Source organism: Pseudorca crassidens, chromosome 6 (genome assembly GCF_039906515.1).
Source record: "Pseudorca crassidens isolate mPseCra1 chromosome 6, mPseCra1.hap1, whole genome shotgun sequence".
Classification (NCBI taxonomy): domain Eukaryota; kingdom Metazoa; phylum Chordata; class Mammalia; order Artiodactyla; family Delphinidae; genus Pseudorca; species Pseudorca crassidens.
In genome coordinates, this window is record NC_090301.1 from 69386155 (window position 1) to 69406985 (window position 20831).

At 36.5% G+C, this 20831-nt stretch overlaps 1 protein-coding gene and 1 pseudogene across 2 annotated transcripts; one reads left to right on the forward strand and one right to left on the reverse strand.

Annotated features, from left to right (window-relative positions):
• The first annotated feature begins 8884 nt into the window (after positions 1–8884).
• On the forward strand, positions 8885–18108 carry GCG (glucagon). Of its 2 annotated transcripts, XM_067739888.1 has the most exons (6): positions 8885–8975; positions 11990–12090; positions 13560–13721; positions 15371–15508; positions 16864–17007; positions 17616–18108. In XM_067739888.1, exons 2-6 carry the CDS (start codon positions 11999–12001, stop codon positions 17620–17622), a joined length of 543 nt encoding a protein of 180 aa, XP_067595989.1. In that variant the 5' UTR covers positions 8885–8975; positions 11990–11998; the 3' UTR covers positions 17623–18108. The 2 variants fall into 2 exon arrangements, with proteins under 2 accessions (XP_067595989.1, XP_067595990.1); XM_067739889.1 differs by lacking the exon at positions 17616–18108 and having other exon boundaries at positions 16864–17011.
• A 1823-nt stretch (positions 18109–19931) lies between these two features.
• Positions 19932–20534, reverse strand: LOC137225860 (securin-like; annotated as a pseudogene).
• Between the last annotated feature and the right edge of the window lie 297 nt (positions 20535–20831).

Consider the following 20831-nt stretch of genomic DNA (forward strand, 5'->3'; position numbering starts at 1 on the left):
CACAAACGTCCATCAGTGGGTGAATGGATGAACAAATTGTGGTATATACACATAAAGAATATTATTCAGCCATAAAAAGAAGTACTGATAGATGCTACAATGTGACAGATGCTCGAAAACAAGCTAAGTGAAAGAAGCCCAGACACAAAAGGCTACTGTATGATTCCATTTATTTGAAATATCCAGAATAAGTCCACAAAACAGAATACAGATTGGTAACTTCCTGAGGATGAGAAGAAACTGCTTAATGGAGAAGGCATATTTTCTTTTGCAGTGATTGAAATGTTTTGGTACTAGATGGAGTTGGTGGTTACACAACATTGTGAATGTACTAAATACCACTGAATTGTTCACTTTAAACAGTTTGGTTTTGTTATGTGAATTTAATCTTAATAATTTTTTTAAAAATCTAGTTTTAAAAACTCTATTTGTAAATATTTTTAGCATAAGTAATCTATGATAATTACGGTACCCTTCTAGAATCAGTAGACTCAAGTTTTTAATCTAAAAGAAAGGTATATTTGAGGAAATTAGGCTCTTGGGTGCTTTATAAATATTTATTTTGATCCATCCTCATTGCCAATAAAAGGAATATTTTTATTCTCAATTAAAGAAAAAATTAAAATTTGTTATACTTATTTAACCAGTTGTCATTCACACCATCACACCTCTGGATGTGGACGAGAGAAAACCCATAGAATTCACCCCCTGAGTCATACCTGACACCTCATGAGCATTCATAACAGACTTTTCAAATACCAGATATTCGCTTGTCTGCCTCTTAAATTCTGTTCTTCCAACTTCCTGCTCAACCGCACTCAGTATAGCAGTTCTTCCAAAATGACTCTTTCCAATACCCAACCTCAGGCTGCCTCCTTTTTTGCTCCTTGCATTCTGTTTTCACATTAATCTAGAGAAAACTATAAGAACAAACTCTCTGCCAAGACCTGTCTCATTCCCTTACTCTGCTCTCAATCCTATGTTCTTTCAGTGTTCCAGCTTCTTCATCAGAAAGTGAAATCTGTAGCTGTTGGAAAGGGTGAAAAGTCAATTGGGTGACATCTCCAAAACTCATGGATCTGATTCTTCAAAAATGGAATCTCCACAGTCACTTTAGAAAGCACTCTGGTAGTCTCTTGATAAGTTAAACATAACCCATCAATTCTACTTCTAGAATTCTTCTTTAGAATTCTTCTAGAATTCTACTTTACCTAAGGGAATTTAAAGCATAGTCCAGACAATTATTTAGAGCAGCATTATTCACAGTAGCTCAAAAGTGGAAACAAACCAAGTGTTCATCAATTGATGAATAGTTAAACAAAAATGTTATGTATACATATAATGGAATATTATGCAATCATAAAATGCAATGATGTACCGATTCATGCTACAACATTGATGAACTTTGAAAATATTATGCTAAGTAAAAGAAGTTACATGCATGTATTGAGCAATTCCATTTATATGATATGTGCGCAGAATAGGCAAATATATAGAGAGAAAGTACTTCAGTGGTTGTCAAGAGCTGTGAAAGGGGCAGTGGGGAATAACTGCTAATGGTACAGGGTTTCTTTTGAGAGTAATGAAAAGGTTCTGGAAGTAGACAGTGGTGATGGTTATACAACATTGTTAATAAACCAAAAATCATACACTTTTAAAAGCTAAACTATAAAATACCTGGAATTGCCAATTGTTTATTTTTTAGTCCTCTTGCTATCTTAGCCATCTGGTGGCTGTGCATGGATTCAGACAGAAGTCAAGGCAGATTCTGAGGAGGTTAGGAGATTCTGCCGGGATTCCCACCACTGCTTTGTAGAGCCTTCCTCTAGAAAGGCAGTAGGATCTGGATTCAGATCCAGATGTGGCTTTAAGCAACTTGGTTACCTGCTCTAAGCCCTTGCTTCGTTATTTGTAAAATGGAGGAAAAAATATTTAACTCACTGTATATTATGAGGATGAAACAATCATATATTCAGAGAGTTTTGCTTTTAGTAGGCAATGATAAATGGTAACTATCTCAATAATCTTAGAGCACTTGCTCCTCAAATATTTTCTACATTGGTTGCCTATAACTAAGCCAGTATATGAATCACAGGTGAAAATGTAAAAAAGCAATCACCTAATCAGGGGGTTGGTATAACGTGCTACCCACTGAAATGAATGGCTTTACGCTTTCATCCATGTGCTAAGTCAAACGTTGCCCTGAAATTATAATTTATACTCGATTGTTTTCATTAATGTCAACTGTCCTAAATGATACATTTATGTAGGACAACTGTCCAGAAAAACATTAGATGCAAATTGCTGCTTAATAAATCAAAGCCAAATTTAAGATATTCAGTGAGTTGCCTTTTTTGCTATGCATTATGCCTAGTGTTGAGAGGAAGCAGTGGAGAAAAAGGTCTAATATCCAGACTTTGACTTCTAGAGTTCACTGATCAGTGTTTATGGAGGATTATGTTGCTGACCATGCACTAGATTTATGAGAAAGAAAGGGAGAATCTACCTTTCTTCAGCATTAGACAGGGCTCACAGTTAATACTCTGGTGTGCTCTATGAGGCTAAAAAGATTTTTATTAAAATGGAAGTGAAAAATCAGTCTTTACTTCCTCTGACAGTGTTCCAACAAAGAAACAATTTACTTTTCAGTCAGAAGGAGTCAGGATTAGAACTCACTACTGAGGCCATAGAACTGTTTCTGAGTTCAGAGATAAATTATCTGGGGTAATTTATTACAAAATGAAATTGTAGAAATTAATTCTCTATGTTTGAAGAATAAAATAGTCAACCAATGGATTGTTTTAAATTAGATAAAATTCTACTTAAAAATATGATAGACTTCAGTCTATGAAAGTCTATGATAGACTTCATAGACTTCAGTCTATGATTATATCATTTCAATATCACCAAAAAACTGGGCATATCTTTGCAATACATCTGATAAAATATGATGTGGCAGCACCAGCCCTGAGCAAGCTTCAGGCAGAGGGCAAGCCTGATTATAAGACATCATGAATAAAAAAAAGTGTTCATAACTCCATTTTGCATTTTCAACATTTTTTAGGATACAGATTTCAAATTTTAAATATTCTAATGGCTGAGGTTACTTCTTTTTACAGAAGCCTTTGAGAAATGCAATGTTTTAATTGTTCACATAAAAGACTCTTAGAAGCTTGAGGGAAAAAAAGTCTTTCCAGATGAGCAAGAGGTTGGATAAATGTAATGACATATGGTTTGTTTTTTATAGTCACAATATGCAAAAAATAGAAGCATAACACATGTATTCAATGATATATATGTATTTATACATATAAATATATATTCTGATTATAAATTATGAGATACGATTATTTTGTATCAATGTGATTTTGTTTTCTTTCTCTTTCTTGTTCCCTTTATGAATAAAAATAACAACTGAAACTTAGAACAATTTTAAACATCTCATTATACCAGGGATCTAGCAAGAGATAAAATCAACATATGCAAAGCCATGATGCCGCACGGTCCCCTCCTCAGACTTGTGAGCTGCGCTGTCTACAGGGTCTCAGAGCCTCAGGGTGGGAAAACTGTCCGCTGATCTTATTACGGAATTTCCCCTCACCCAGCAGGCTTCTTTGGAATCATTCCAGATGAAAGGGTCATGACCTGTTTCTTAAATATCTCTCAGTAAAAATCTATCTCACATCCTCTGGCAAACTCAGAATTCACCTTGGAAGTTCTTCTTTTATTGCCTCTGGACCCCTGCGTTCATCATGACACTCAGGAGATGTGAAAGGCATCTGATCATTACGTTTTATGTACTTGAGTTTTACAGTTTCAAAGGGTTTCGTTAAATCACTCGGTACTTTTTTTCTTCCAAGTTAAAATAAAAAACAAACCTGAGTTAATGTAAACTATTCTCTCGCATGCTATAGACAATTTTTTGGGGTGGGGAGGGGTGATCTTTTGCAGGCTCGTGGGTTATTTTCAGAAGACCCTTGTTATGGAGAAGAGGAATAGCATGCATATGGAGAGGATTTCCTCCAAGAAACCAAAATGGACCTCAAACTCATCGGGAAAGTGTTAGTGGTCACTATTAAGTCTTACGTGAAGGCGGAGGCGTACCCTAGGGACAGGCCTTGAAAATGATGGAGAAGGAGCTGTGATCACTATTCCACTACCTCTGAATGGTGGTTCTCACACCCTGCCTTCTTGAAGTTGTTTTTCCATTACCCAGGCCTGGCCCTGTGCTACCAATTTACCTCCAAGCTTTGTTGCCCCCATGTGTCTCTGAACTTCATTTACCTTACCTAGCTCATCCTTGGTAACTGAAGGGTCAAACTCTTTAGCTTCCAGAGTAACTGATTAATTGGTGCTAATGGCCCACCCACACATTAATTTTATTATAGCTTTAATTTAACTTTTTAGTTTGGAAAATTTCAGACGTGTCTAAAGTAAGTAGAATCACATAATAAAACCTCATTGTAATAACTCATCAGTCAATTTCAACGATTATCAATATTCTGCCATGCTTCTCCATACCACTTTTAATTTTACTATTTTTTTCTTTTAGTTAAAATTTACATAAATTGAAATCACAAATCTTAGCTGCACTATTTTGAAAACTGGACACGCCTTGGTAAAACACATCCCTTTCATGATATGGAATATTTCCATCTCCCCAGAAAGTTACCCCCAGACTATACTCCTCTTCCAAGAGACAACCACAGTTCTGCGTTTTATTTAACCTTAGTTTTGCTTCTGCAACTTCTATGAATGGATTCATACTGTGTGCAGTTTTTTGTTTTTTGTTTGTTTGTTTTGCGGTACGTGGGCCTCTCACCGCTGTGGCCTCTCCCGTTGCGGAGCACAGGCTCCGGACGCGCAGGCTCAGCGGCCATGGCTCACGGGCCCAGCCGCTCCGCGGCATGTGGGATCCTCCCGGACTGGGGCAGGAACCCGTGTCCCCTGCATCGGCAGGTGGACTCTCAACCACTGCGCCACCAGGGAAGCCCCTGTATGCAGTTTTTTGTGTCCACCTTCTTTCACTCAGCATCATATCTGTGAAATTCATCCATATTGCTGCCAGTATCTGTTATTGTTCAGTAGGATTCCATTATATGAATTCCATACCACAATTTGTCTATTTTTTCTTTTGTTGATGGATAGTTTGATTCTTCCCAGTTTTTAACTGTTGTGAATATTTTTATACATGTCTTTTCATGGATATACGTTTTCATTTCTTTTGGGTAAAACACCTAGAAGTGGAATTACTAGGTCAAAGTGTAGCTGTACAGTTAGCTTTAAAGCTTAAACTTTCATCCCTTTTTCAATTGCATTTTTAAGCATTTTGAATAAATAATTAAATAAAATGGTAAAAAATTCCAGACGGCATAACAAATATATATTAAGAAGTATTCTTTGTACTCTGTTCCTGTCTAGCCCACTGCTCCACACTGCCTCCTACGTAAGCACTTTTATTAATCTCTTGTGCATTCTTCCAATTTTTTTAAACACAGTGATGAGTAAATAAACATACATTTGTCCCCTTCCCTCTTCTAACACAAAAGGTAACCTACTATATAGCCACAATACACCTTCTTATTTTCACCTAACAACATATTTTAGAGACTTTCCATATTGGTGAATAAATAGGTTCCTCATTCTTTTTATAAAAACTGCTCTATCCATGGCCCCTTGGATTGGTTCCAACCTGTTACTACTATACATAGGCTGCAATGAAGAAACTTTTACCTACATCATTACATATATATGTAGGAATATAGATGGGATAAATGTCCAGAATGGTGCTTTAGCCTTACTAGGCCAAGGGTGATAGGTATTTGTAATTTTGTTAATGTTGCCAAATTGTGCCCCAAACGTGTTGTGACATGCTGTAATCCCATCAGCAATGCATGAGCGTTCCCCTCAACCATAGTCTTGCTACCAGAGTGCACTGTGAACCTGGGTCTTTGCCATTCTCAAGCATTTCAACTCAAGTTTCCTGAACAGCTGAGGAAAATAAACGTGCAAAACCCCGGCACCCTATGATTTTGTGTGGTGAGGTCCTTAGCAGAATCTGCTACTTAATTTGTGCGGCCAAGTAAAAAACAAAAATGTGGAGTCCCTGTTCAAAAATTATTAAGAATTTCAAGATGGTGAGAGTAGAACATTAAGGCAAGCATGCGGCCCTGTAAAGAAAGTAAGAGAGCTTTGAGGAGGAACTTGTTTTACCTTAAAATGTGATGTACGTTTTTGCACTCCACTCCATATAATAGTAAAGTTTTAAATTACCCTTATCAAGTCAAATTGACCTTTCAGGAAGGCATATCATAGCTATCACGTGGCCATACCTCAGGTGCCACTACACAGCCTGATGGGAGAACTCCAGATGACTTCTCCCAGAACTTCCCTGCTCCCAGACAAGCTTTTATTTTTTTTTTTTACATCTTTATTGGAGTATAATTGCTTTACAATGGTGTGTTATCTTCTGCTTTATAACAAAGTGAATCAGTTATACATATACGTATGTTCCCATATCTCTTCCCTAGTTATATAAATGCAGGGCCACCACTTTCCCTGCCTCACGTCTAAATAACTGAATAACTGTGATGATGGGAACTGAAGGCCGAGTGGATGTTGACGTGGGGACAGTCATTGCAAGAAGATCCACTAGTCCAAGTTGCACTTGTTTGTCTTGATTTCTGACGATACAATGTCTGTTAGGGAGCCCGATTTCCCCTTCCAAGGGAGGAGAGCAGTGCCTTATTCAGTGGCACTCTTAGTGTTTCTGCACTCTCAGAACGCTTATCATGAATGGTATTGGGGACCCCCAAGAATCAGTGTTGTTGGGCTGGAGATGACGCTAGAGGAAATTTCCTGAAAAATCTCGAGATAGTCACTTCTGAAATAATAGAAAGCAAGTGGAGTGGAGGGAAAAAAAGAAGTTTTTTCGTGATATATTGGGAGAGGGCATTTACTGAGATGCCAGGTGCCATGTTAATGTCCTTATATACGTCATTGCAGAGCCCCCTTCTTCAGGCTGCTCCCACAAACAAGTAGCATCTGCAAAGGAAAGAGAGACAGACAGACTGACAGAGCCAGAGAAAGAGAGGAAGAAACATCTACTCAAATAGGCAAAGGGAAAAAAATAGAACTGAATGCCAAACAATTTAATAAAAATATAGCCAATATACTCATGAGGATTGAGGCCAGAGGGAAGAACAATTTGATCATATAGTAAACTTATCCACACTCTCAAATCATTACAGTATGTGTTAAGTGTTAATCCAGACAGCCCTGAGGTGTGCCACAGTTCTCTGCTCTTTCACCCCCTCTGCTGGTGAAAGCCATCCTCAGGTCGAAACACGAGCAAGCACCGGGAGAAGGTGAGGAAAATGAGATATGTATTTTACACAGTTGTGCTTCTCAAACTTTAATATGCATATGAATTGCCTGGGAATCTTGGTAAAATGCAAATTACTTACTAAGTCTGGGCTTGGGCCTGAGAGTCTGCATTTCTGGCAAACTCCCAAGTGTTGTTGGTCCTTGGACCACATTTTGATTAGCAAAGCTAACATTAATGATATACCATCAGTAATCACCAGTACAAACACTTCTTCCTGAGGTCCCCCAGCTTCACAGAGAACTGATCTCTATGGCCTTTAAATAGCTCTACATCCAACAGTGGGTCCAATCCACAAAGTGAACAATTTAAATTCATTGGGAATGTTTCTACAGTTATCTCAATGATTTACTTCTGTACCAGTTTCACCATGCAGTCGATTATATTAGAATATTGGAATCTAGTTAACACATGTTGCAATGATTTGGTCAAATGAAAACAAATTTTTATTTTAGAAGAGTCATTTAACCAACACTCTCATTTCCAAACAGGAAGCTGAGGCATAAAGAGAGTATGTGACTTGACGGAGGCCACACAGCTTGTTTATAGCAGCCAAACTAAAATCTAATTACACCAACACTGTCCTCATGCTGTCTGTCCAGATCATTTCCCTTTTTTCTCTTTCTCTAAGGTGACCAGACTCATATCTGCTAAATCCCATAGGTCACTGAAGTCCTAAGTGGCAGGTCACAAAGCTCAGTAAATATGACAGTATACATAGTAACTCATTCTTTTGTAAATTAGTGTCCAACTCTCTTATCAGCAGAGTTAGCCTTTAAATATCCATTAGAAGGAAAAAGAAATACTAGACCCTGTCTTATTAGCATCACCTGTCTTGGGTGTTTAATCCTCACTTTGCTTTACCCTTTCTTCCTGAATCGCATTTTTAACAACAGGACACATTAGGTCTTAATTGATATTCTTTAAACTTCCCCACCCAAATAATACAGTAAGAAATACAGTAATTAATACAAATTAATTTCATATAGTGCAGATGAGAAGATTCTTAATAAGTATGTTTTGAGTGAGTGATTTATTATTTGGGTAGCTGAAAGGATGAATAGATTATTATACTAAGATAAATTAATCATAACTAAATAGCAAAGAGGGGCTTATCAGACCCTCGAATAAGGCTATGCTCAAAGTGGGTTGGCCACGGACTATGTAATTTCACGTTCTTTTGTCTGCAGCATAAAAATTCACTTTAGAGTACTTAAGTGATTTTCATGCCTGACCAAGAGTGAAAGGTGAATCTCCAAGCTGCCCTTTCCATCATTCTCAGCAAAAAAAAAAGAGACAAGAGTAAATAAAAAGTTTCCTGGTCTCTGACTTCCCACCCAATATAAACGTAGAATGCAGACGAGCAAAGTGAGTGAGCGAGTGAAATTGTTTGTAACAAAAACCCATTATTCACAGATGAAAAATTTATATTGTCAGCGTAATATCTGTGAGGCTAAACAACACTGGAGAGGATATAAAAGCAGTGCGCTTTGGTGCAGAACTACAGAGCTCAGGACACTGCACACCAGAGTCCCCAAAAGAGGGCTCTCTTTCTCTCTACCTGCTCTGTTCCACCTCCTGGTGTCAGAAGGTAAGATTAATACTGACAGATTGTAAGACTGAAAATCCTGTTTGGGGTACAGTTTTCGTAATGGGGCAAAGTATTATGAATTATAGTGCTGTTTTTTCGTCTTATACTTTATTACTGTAATACACAGGGCAGAGTTGAGATGAAAAAGTGATATAAAATGCATTTACATAAACTTCAACATACTGTAGCCGCAAAGTGAGTTGAAGAAATAATTCAATGCAAAGATACAAAATGAAAGAGAAACAAAGTGCAAAGATACAAAATAGAAAGAAAAGCAAAGATTCAAATCAATGCACTTACTACAAGATTTAGCTGTTATGAGAACTGCATTTTAAAAATGAGTGGTAACATTTTGAAAAACAAATATCTTTCTTTGGATTTGATAAATGTGTATACTATTGTGAACAGAAGGAGCCTTTTAAATTCAGCAGAAATGTGTCCATTAGAGAGGTTATAACAGCAATGGCTCCTTACCAATGAAAACGTATGGTTTTCCAAAAGCGCAGAATCAACGTCATCATTCAAATATTCAAATAAGGCTGATAAGGCTATCAAAAACTCAAAGTCCATGAAATCAGCTCTTTGTAAATAAGACATAGCATATTTTGTGCAGAGAACAAATATCATCGATTACTGGGAATTCTGTGGATGGAGCTGAGTGAACGCATAGATTAATAATTACTTACTATGTATTGAGGACCAATAGTAATAAATAAAATATCTAAAATGTTTACATGTCAAAATGAAATTATAGTAAATACCATTAGAAAAAAAAATCAGATGTCCTAAAGTACCTACTTAAGCTCTTAAGGATAAAGAACACTTTTATGAAGATCCTCAATGGGTAAATGATTACGTGGTATGGTTTCTTTTCCACACATACTAATTAACACCTGTGAGAGGAAATGATCTAGCCAGTTTTAAAAGCATTTGGCCTAAGGCACCAATATATTTAGGGATATACTGTATGTCACCTTGTCTAGGTCAAAGATTAATCTTTCTAAAAGACTTTCTATTCAGGAAATACTATTGGTACCATATCTCCTTTTAAATTTGAGTGGAAATGTAAGGTTCTTGTAAAACTGCAGATTCTTTCTGTAGGCTGACTAAAGCAGGGGTGGGAAGTAATTGGAAAGTCTTCTCTTATTGAATAAGATTTTGATACCAAAATAACGCAAATATTTGCTTTCTCAAGTCGTGGTATTCAAACAACCTTATTCTTACATTTTTCACAGTTCTGTTGACTTTTACACAATGAATAAATACAATTTTAAAAATCAGTTACTTCTTTCAGTAGAGCTCATTCTGCTGCCTGGAGAGGACTTCGAACATTCTCTTCTGTATGGTTGTTTCTTCTACCAGCTCTCTCAGGGGCAGAAAACCACCTGCTCCGTATCTGCCTCCAGAGGACGTCATAGAAGATACTGTAAAACCGTTAGGGACATTGTGTGGAAGGAATTACAGTTCTCAATTGACTTTCCAACAATGACTCTTTAGTAATCCTAAAGAGAGATGCTTGCTTTAATTTTTAAGTTTCTGAAAGCATAAATTTATCATTAAAAATTATAATCAGAAGACCCTGCCTCTATATTTGGCAAGGTTTCCAAAGTTTGCCAACCAGATAAACTGAAGCACAGCAAAATGCCATATTAGTAATTGAATGTTGATGAATGAAGAAGGATGAATATGTAATGCCTATTGTGTGGCTTTGTCTAACTGACCTCTTAATCTAAAAAGAGTTAATATTTCGAAGGAAAGAAAATATCACGCAGGTATTACAGTCTCCATGTTTTAGTGCCAAAGACCGATAGTAAGTGTGGCTAAGATGTTAAAGAAAAGACTGATAGTTTAAAATGATAATATTTATAAAATATTTATTTCAAACCAAATGCCATTTGCTAAAAATACTCATTCAAATATTTTATGGATAAGCATGATCAAACTTGGATTGAAATCCCCACTTCTCAAAGTAAGCACGATCGGTTGAAAGTAGCAGAGGGAAGTTCATGACAAACACTGGACTTGAGGTTTTCATTCAGAAAATAGGGGTGCTTGTCCTGTGGGGACATTCTGGCCACATTCATGTTGGTCCCACCCCGCCCATCCACACTGCATCATGATGTCCTTGGCATCCCATGGCTTCATGAGGCATCTGCTTGTGATGCGAGGTATTCTACAACCTGACCTAGGGTGTCACTAGCAGTGAATGACACGTCCTGGACTCAGTCCAATTATAAAACAACCAGGGGACTTCCAAGACTTCAGAAGCAAGCATTAATTTTCTTTATGACAGTGATCTCTTAGTTTCTTAGTTGTGATTGTTCAAGTTGCCAGAAGCATTAGTTCTTGTTGCAAATTGCTTGTCTTTAAAATGATTTTTTTTCCTTTAATTTAGAACAGGTCAAAGCACCCTAAAATACCTCAAATCTGTTGGCCGCTTTATAATTACAAAGTCTAGACCAAGTTACACTATTTAAAATATAAATGAATAATACATCTGAACCGACAGCTGGTATGCCAAGTTGTAGCCTGAGGCTGCTTTAAGATGGTTGAAATGCAGTATAATGTAAATGCTTGGAAGTGAAGGACTATTAATTGAAAGCCAGACTGATAGTGAAGAGGGTGGCATTACGGATAAGGCGCCATTCAGGCTAACCATATGTAGCATATCATCTACAGTGGGTATTTTCAATGTTTATCGTGGACACTTTTAATTTCAATTCTGGAAATGAGCCTTCTAATCATTAACAGAAGTGTCCTACACTAATGAAAAAGCTTCAGAGTGCTACACATCTTTTGTATTCTTTTTAGCCACCCAAAAAAAATAAAAAAGAACTGCAGGAAAAATATAATCTAATATTTGAAATTACTCAAAATATAATCAGAATAAAATTGATGACTAGCTTTTTGTTCTATTTATAATATTTACTTAGTCAAAATTGAACTAATTTAGTCTGACCGGTTTAAATATGGTTGAGGGTCTCTATCTTTCCCTTGACTCTGTGTTCCAACAGGCAGCAAAAATGAAAAGCATTTACTTTGTGGCTGGATTGCTTGTAATGCTGGTCCAAGGCAGCTGGCAACGTTCCCTTCAGGACACAGAGGAGAAATCCAGGTATTAAATCGTTAGACTTGAACTAATATAGCACTATGGTTAGAATACAGCCTGAGATAACTGTGATTAGTAAATAGGTCTCCGTAATTTGGAGTAAATACTCTGCACAATTTTCAAATGTGTAAAGTATCATTGTGATAAAGGCTTTTCTAGAGTACAGATCAGAGTATGTCGTTTCATAACCGAAGAGGTGGGCAATGTTGAAAAATATGTTACATGGGAAATTATAGCTCTTTGAAATCTTCAGCTAATACTCCCCGTTCATTCATTACTCACACTGCAGAGTAGGTCATTTTAATTATTCACACCAACTTTTCCTCTTTTACTCTTTTCTAAAAAATAACACTGTTTCTTACTAATTGTAAAAGTCGTACGTGCTCATTATAAAAATATGCATGTACTGTATATAAATATATCGCGATCAGTTACAGCTTTGTATCATGTTCTGTCTCTTAGCATTGTATTGTTAGCTTATTTTTATTATATCATTACAAATATCTATTAAGTGTATGGTATTTAATGGCTACATACTATTCCACCTCATAAATATACAATATTTATTTAGCTACTCCTGCTCTATTGAATACGTAAGGGTTCTTCAAATTTTCCCACAAAGAATGCTGCAAATAACATTTCTCCCTACATTTCTTACTGTTTTTCTGAGGATTTATTTCTAGTATTTATTTCTAGTAAAATAATCATGTCAAAGGATCTGAATGAGTTTAAATGTTTTATCTTGCCAACTTGCTTTCCAGAAAAGTCATACACATGCACACTCCCATCAGCATTATAGAAATACTCCTCTCATAATATCCTCCTCGGTATTTAATCCTTGCTAATTTGATAGGTAAAAATAGTATCTCATTTCTATTTTTGAGTTTTAATCATATTGAATATTTCCCCACATAGCCGTGCCAACCAACTGTTGATTACTGGCATGTGGATTATCCACTACACAGTTTCAAATTAGCAAGTGGGCTTTTTCTTGCCTTTCTTCGAATTTTTAATTGTCTTTCCTTCACCATTAGCTACCACATAGCCAGGTAACGGAGCTACTTTTTTATATTAACATATGCGAAACAGAATTCGGAACATAAATCTGCTGCCCCCCGAAAAACGGTTTGGTATTCTTCACTCTTTTAAAATTTTCAAGGCGTTGCTCTCTTCTGGCATTATTAACATAATTACGAGTAGATGAAATTGTTAAAAAAAGATTTATTTAATCCTATTTCAGAAAAAAGAAGCCAGTTGTAAAATCAATTGCTAGAATTCCAAATCGGAGTGTATTCAACTCTGGTAAGACCATGGGATTCCCATGGCAAATTAAGGTTTTTCTGAACTGCCAACTGAAATACTCAAGGAACCTGCCTTCCAACTTCATGTGGTTCTGTATTTTGGAGAGAAGCTGCTTCTCAAGTGAAGCTACTCTTGAGGAGAGATCTAATCGCACCAGTCACTCTTCTTCACAGATCATTCCCAGCTCCCCAGACCGACCCGCTCAATGACCCAGATCAGATGAGTGAAGACAAGCGCCACTCGCAGGGCACGTTCACCAGTGACTACAGCAAGTATCTGGACTCCAGGCGCGCCCAGGATTTTGTGCAGTGGTTGATGAACACCAAGAGGAATAAGTAAGAGTCTGAACCTGATCAGAAATTTGCACACAAATGTATTACTTAAATATGTCTAAAATTCCTCCTGACTTTCTTAAGTTATTGTGCCTATCAAATAGTGCCCATAAGCTCTTTCAATTTTGATGATTTTCAAGGTTGGTGATGCTATCCTTCATAATGTGCCTCTGAATGTCCCACCCCTCATCCCTCCAAAACTCTTACCCGCCCTCCAATGGGACATAGAATTTAAATTTTCCCAACTGTGGTCTTAGCAATGTTCACTTCATGCCCATTTTCCTTTAAAATTGAAAGCTGACTTTTGTGGACCTGCAAGATTAGAAATCTAATCCTGACCAAAAGATAAGAGCAAATTCAACATTCCCTTGTAGGATTCAAACTCATGACTATGATCACAAAGTATCCTCTAGCCAAGTTAGTCATGGTAAGGAATGGAAACAGATGCAGTCTTTTTCTTGTAGAATACAATCCAAGATAAACATTTAAAATTACAGTCTAGCTGCACAGCATAAAGAGAGAAGAAGGTATATAAGAACACAAGCCTATTGCAAGGCATACATTTTAATGCTGGATTTCCTTTGACAGTTTCGGGGGTTTTTTTTTGTTTATTTTTTGCTGCATCCAGGCTACTGGACGAAATCAGCTGCAAGAGTTTCACAGGGATGGTGGAATTTCACAATTACTTTGGAGGGTGACCCACAAGGGGAAGGGAGTTATACACACAAAGTAGCTGAAGGAATCTAAAAATCAGGAAAAGGGAATAAATTTGTCCAGATAGAATGGAGAAGGGGGACAGAGTGAGACGAGCCAGCAAGAAGAATAAAAAAGAGCTGTTGACCAAAAATCCTTAAACTGGAGAGTACAGGAAAGATGGTAGTCATGGTCAGAGAAGACACTGCGAGAAGTCCTCGTTAAGGATTACAAATGAAGCCACTGGTGAAATGGGAGAAATCACATATTTGAAAAAATGCAAACAACTATGTTCATTTCTAGAAAGAGAATGCCATGACTTGGTAAACTAATGTAAAACAATCCTAGCTCCCAGGCAGTTTCTGTTGTGTTTAAGATGAAACCTTCCAGGGCTAATATATGATGGAGCAACTGACCGTCTATCTGGTCAACCACCTCCACAGAGCACAGTACACATTTGAGGGTGATACGGGGTCATCTTCTTAGCTTTCCTCACTGCTAGCCCATCACACATTTCCTTTAATCCAATATCATGTGGTCTTTTGATGACATTTTGAGATGCACCTTTGCTTTCCCTTGATTCAGTTAACTAACTCTGACCCCATATGTACTAATGACAAGCTGCTGCTTTGTTTGCAGGTAGCATAGCACAGTGGATAGCCCCCATACATTGAGATGGAAGAAAATGCTGCTTTAATAGTCAATGGCACAGATAAGCAGGGCAGGTGAAAATGGGTCACTAGGTGGAGTGAGGGAGCTTAGCTCCCCATAATTTTTATTAGCCCCCCATCAACCTTCACTCCAGATAATTAATGTAGCTTCCAGACAAGTCCTCTACCCACCCTCATCTCTCAAAACCACACAGAATCCCGAACCCAAAGCTGCCACTGCTTGCTTATAGGTGAGAATCATATTTCTAAAGAGACAGATCTTCAATTTAACTTTCACATTTCTTTCAGGAATAACATTGCCAAACGTCACGATGAATTTGAGAGACATGCTGAAGGGACCTTTACCAGTGATGTAAGTTCTTATCTGGAAGGCCAAGCCGCCAAGGAATTCATTGCTTGGCTGGTGAAAGGCCGAGGAAGGCGAGAGTAAGTCTGTACATTCTTATTCAACTTTTCTTTCTTTTTTTTTTTTTTGCTTGATGTGAAAAACTTAGAATACGGTTATCTATATATGGATCTGCCTTACAGAAGCCATTAGTATAGTCTGACAGAGTAAAGAAATAACTCCTGTTGGTGGGAGACAATTTACAAAAGTCTCATCTGTTTTATCTCTGTTAGCAAGTATTAATAGAGTCAAACAGGTTACTTTTTATCCCCCATTATAGTTGTATTATAATTAGGGTATTAATTTGCCAATCCAGGACACTTTTGAGAATAAACAGAGTGCTTTTGATAACTACACCAGGAAAATAAGCTTAAACTAGGACTGTCCAGGAAAACTAGGGATAAACGAAAAGAAGAAATAATGCAGAAAACTTAGTTTCACTTTAAATATTTACATAATTTATGTGTTAGTAAGTAATGTGTTAGTAAGTATTGAGGTAAAAATGTGATAAAGACTGAAAGGAATTAAACTTAAGACGCTTAATGAAATGACATTCAAAATACAGATATGTGGCAACACCCATATATTTAACAACGTGCCCATTTTTTAGGGACTGTCATAAAGATAACCGTTAAATTATCACAGCTGAAAATACGCCCAAGAACTTTAGGTACTTTCTTGGATCTTACCACAACCAGTCAGACCCCTGAACCATCCTGTTTTCTTGTGACCATTTTGATTGACATTTGAATTATGAGAAGCAGGAAATTCATGTTCCACTCTATTTTTATTTTTAGTGAGACTTTAAAGAGCTCTCGAGGCAAAAGGGAACTAGTATTGTTGCTGATTTTTAAAACATTAACAATCAAATTTACAAAATCAATGGGAAAATAGTTACACAATCAAGTTTACAAAATCAGTGGGAAAATAGTCACTTACACTTGACGCTATTTTATAGTGTTTTAAAGGCATACCAAAAATTCTGCTAAATAAATCAATCGAAGAGAAAATCTGATATAGACTAAGGTTTAATCCCTTAATACTGCACTTGGCAAGGCTGTTTTGATAATCACTAGTTTTATAGGCTAGAATATATTTTTATGAATTATAAACAAATTAATAGTCTCAATAATAACTTCTGTGTTGGCAATACACTAAAATCTTTGAAGCAGCTGGAATATGGAAAAGGCCTTAGTTTCAGGTCCCAGCTCTGCGCTATTCTACCTAATCCCTTTCTGATATGCAAGTTTCTATGAGGCTTTTCGTGATAGGCCCTCTGTAAATAGAAACATATGGTTTTCTCAGCGATGCTTACACATGTTACAGTGATAGGCAACCAATAAGCATTTATTTGAAACGTTTAACCAAGTACTGATTTTACCTCTCTTTTTCTCAGTTTCCCAGAAGAAGTCACCATTGTTGAAGAACTCCGCCGCAGACACGCCGATGGCTCTTTCTCTGATGAGATGAACACAGTTCTCGATAATCTTGCCACTCGAGACTTTATAAACTGGTTGCTTCAGACAAAAATTACTGACAGGTGATTTATTTTAGTTTATTCTGAAAACCATCAACACTTTCATAAATATTATCATACTGCTACAGGTTGTTCCTATGTGGGGAGAGAGTCTTTACTCTCTTGATATATAATCAAAATTATAATCATTCAAGAGTACATTATTATATTTGTTTTCTGTCATTACAATTTTATCCATTCACTCATTTATTCCAAACACATTTCCTGAGTGTCAATAAGGGACAAGGCATTCGGAACACATTGCAAATTGCTGTGTATGTTGAAATTTTAGCACAAAGTAAAATGCCAGTATATATGGTATTAAATACTTAATGTAATAAGCATAGCAGTAAAAATTTAAATGCCAAAAGTAACCACTTATCTTGGTAGGTTGTAATTGCCTTTTTTATAATTATTCATACATTTTATATATCTTGATAGGGACACTTTAGGGTAAGCCATCTTCAAATGTAAATATTTGAAAACTCCAGAAGACAAAGGGATATATAAGATGAAAAGACATAAATAACTTTGATCAAAATAAATCATTGAAATATTTCCTGGATAAGTTAACTATATCATCTGTGTATTATACTATGTTAAGTCATTTTCTCTTTTTTTTAAATCTCCAGGAAGTAAGTGTGTCATTACTCAAGTTCATCTTCACAATATCACCTGCCAGCCATGTGGGATGTTTGAAATTTTAAGTTCTGTAAATTTAAGAGGTGTATTCTAAAGCCATATTGCTTTGCACACCAATAAATAAATTTCCTTTTAATATTGTGTAACCAAAAGATCATGAGTAAATGAACCATTGTCAAAATAGTGCTAAAATGTCAGCTTTAAAATTAAAAAAATGCAGAATTCCCTTATTTTTTTCTTATTTTGGATGAAGTATCCTAACCTGCTTACACTTAGCAATGAAATTGTTGTTCTATGATATAGTTTGTATATGTAAATTACTCCAATCACAACATATCTGCGTTATAATAATAGGATAAGGGAAGGACTGGTAGCCACAGTTGTGAAACTGAAAGTGAACTTTCTTCTTAAAACTTTTGTCATAAAAATGCTCAGCTTTCAATATATAAAAGATAGACTGAATAAAAATTTCAAGCTTCTTCACCATGGTCTGTTTTCTCTCTTCTTTGTGCTCCTACTCCTTCCAAATACCCCTGCTTCCTAAGCTGGTAGCCCATAAGCCAATTCGATGCCCAGCCGTGGTTTCACGTTTTAAGTTGTTACACAGTGCTTTAACGTTTTTGGCCAACATTGAAAAATCAAGGTATTTTACATTAAAATGTTGATTTCTTGAAAAATTAGGTCCTCAGGAAATATTAGACCCACAAAACAAATCTTTCTGAAGCTGAGAGCCAGCTGCCTTCTTCTGAATGGTCACATGCTTTTCAGCTCACTATTGTGCCCCCTACACACACACACACACACACACACACACACACACACACCTGTGCATGTTATACATTCACAACCAGATAATGTACACAGGTAGCCACTTTCCCCAGTCCACTTTATTTATACATCTTACTTGTCTGGCACCTGCAGACATTTAAATTTGTCTATCATACCCTGTACTCTTATCTCCCTGTCCTGCAGTGTCCAGTATCTTGGGCAAGTCTGATGCTCATTGCCGTGCCAGAGACATTTCTTTGCTGTGTACAGACAGCATTGCCAACTCTCTTTCTCTCTTTTATTATTGAGATATGATAAAGACATAACATTGTGTTTGTTTATGGTGAACATGTCAATGTTCATTTTATATATTGCCATATGATTACCACCAGAGCTTTAGCTAACTCCTCTGTCAGGTCACACAATTATTTCTTTTCTGTAGTGAGAACATTTAAGATCTAGTCTCCTAGCAATTTTGAAGTATGTAATACTGTATTATTGACTATAATCACTATACTGCCCATTAGATCTCCAGAACTCACTCATCTTCTAGTTGCAAAGGTATAACCTTTAATAACAACTTCCCCACCCGCTAGGTCCTGATAACCATTGTTTCTTCAAGAGTGTGTTGTTTAGTTTCCACATGCTCATAAACATTCCAGCTTTCCTCTTGTTGTTGATTTCTAGTTTCATATCATTGTTATCAGAAAAGATAGTTGGTATGATTTCAATCTTCTTAAATCTACTAAGACTTATTCTGTTACCTGTCATATGACCTATCCTTGAGAAGGTTCTATGTGTACTTGAGAAGAATGTGTATTTTGCTGCTGTTGGATGGAATGTTCTATAAATATCTGTTAGATCCTTTTAGTCTAATATATAGTTCAAGTCTAACATTTCCTTCTAGATTTTCTGTCTAGATGATCTATCCATTGCTGAAAGTAGGATATTGAAGTCCCCTGCTATCATGATATTGTTGTCTATTTCTCCCTTCAGATATGTTAGTATTTGCTTAATATAGTCAGCTGCTCCATTGTTAAGTATCTATATTTTTATGATTGTTATATCTTTTTGATAAATTGACCCCTTAATTATTATATAATGACCTTCTTTTTCTCTTGTTACTGTATTGGCTTAAAGTCTATTATAAGTATAGCCACCCCCACTTTATTTTGGTTTCCAATTGCAAGGATTATCTTTTTCCATCCTTTCATTTTGAGCCTATGTATATCCTTAAAGCTGAAGTGAGCCTCCTATAGGCAGCATATGGTTAGGTCTTGTTTTTTTATCCCTTTATACACTCTGTGACTTTTGGTTGGTGAATTTATTCCATTTACATTTAGAGTAATTATTGATATGTTAGGCCTTATTAATGTCATTTATTAGTTGCTTTTTAGGTGTTTTGTAGTTCCGTTGTTTCTTTTTTCCTCTGTATCTGCTTACCATTTTAAATTAGTGATTTTCCATTTTCTTCTTGTTAAACAAAAAAATTGCTTATTAATACAAAAGCACACACAAAGTATAAAGCGATAAGAAATTTAAATATCTAAGTCAGAGCAAACAGGTGGCAATTCAACATCCAGAGTTGACAAATTGCCTTGAAAGAAACTGCAACAGATTAAATTCCCCCTGATGAAGAGGGAATCTTCAAAGGTGAAGAGGGGCCAAGGTATAACAACTTTTCAAGTTTCCTCTCCTCACTAAGAATCATGAGAGACACTCCATCCAAGGGGAGGTGTCCAATTTGGTGCTTTTAAGGCAGGTCAAAACCCTCAAAATCTAGAGGATTGAAGGGAAAATGTGTCTCTATTTCTGGATAGGTATCATTTGAGGCAGGAACAGAGCTTTTTCTTTAACAGTGCTTTTGGTCATCTTTTTGGCAGAGAAGTTTGTCTCTGAGGCATCTATTAGTCTTTACTGACTTTTTTTGTAGCTCTGTTGACAGTTCCTAAAGACTTTCTGGTGGCTTTAGGTAAGGCTGTTGGAAAATCAAACATTTTGCAAACATGTGATGTTGAAACCCAAGATCTCCCATCTAAGACTTTGACTGAAGTCCTAGACCCCAGCTTCAGTCTCTCCTTAGAAGCCACACGGCTGCCTGGTTCTCCATTTTCCTTAATAGCAAAGATCAGAGTAGTCATTCTGGATTAAGCAAGACTCAGTCTCTTTTTCTGTTCTGACTGCTTTTCTTGATTTCCCACTCTGATTCCCTTTTCTTTATCTTTTGTAAATCTACTCTAGGTTTTAGTTTTCTGGTTGCCAGGAAGCTTACATAAAACGTCTTATGGAAAAAGTTCATTTTAATATGATAGCCACTTAACTTCAATCACATATGAAAACTCTACACTTCTACTCCCCGACTTTTATATTTTTTATATCACAAGCTATGTCTTTTTATATTATGTGTTTGTTAACAAATTATGGTAGCTACTCTGCTA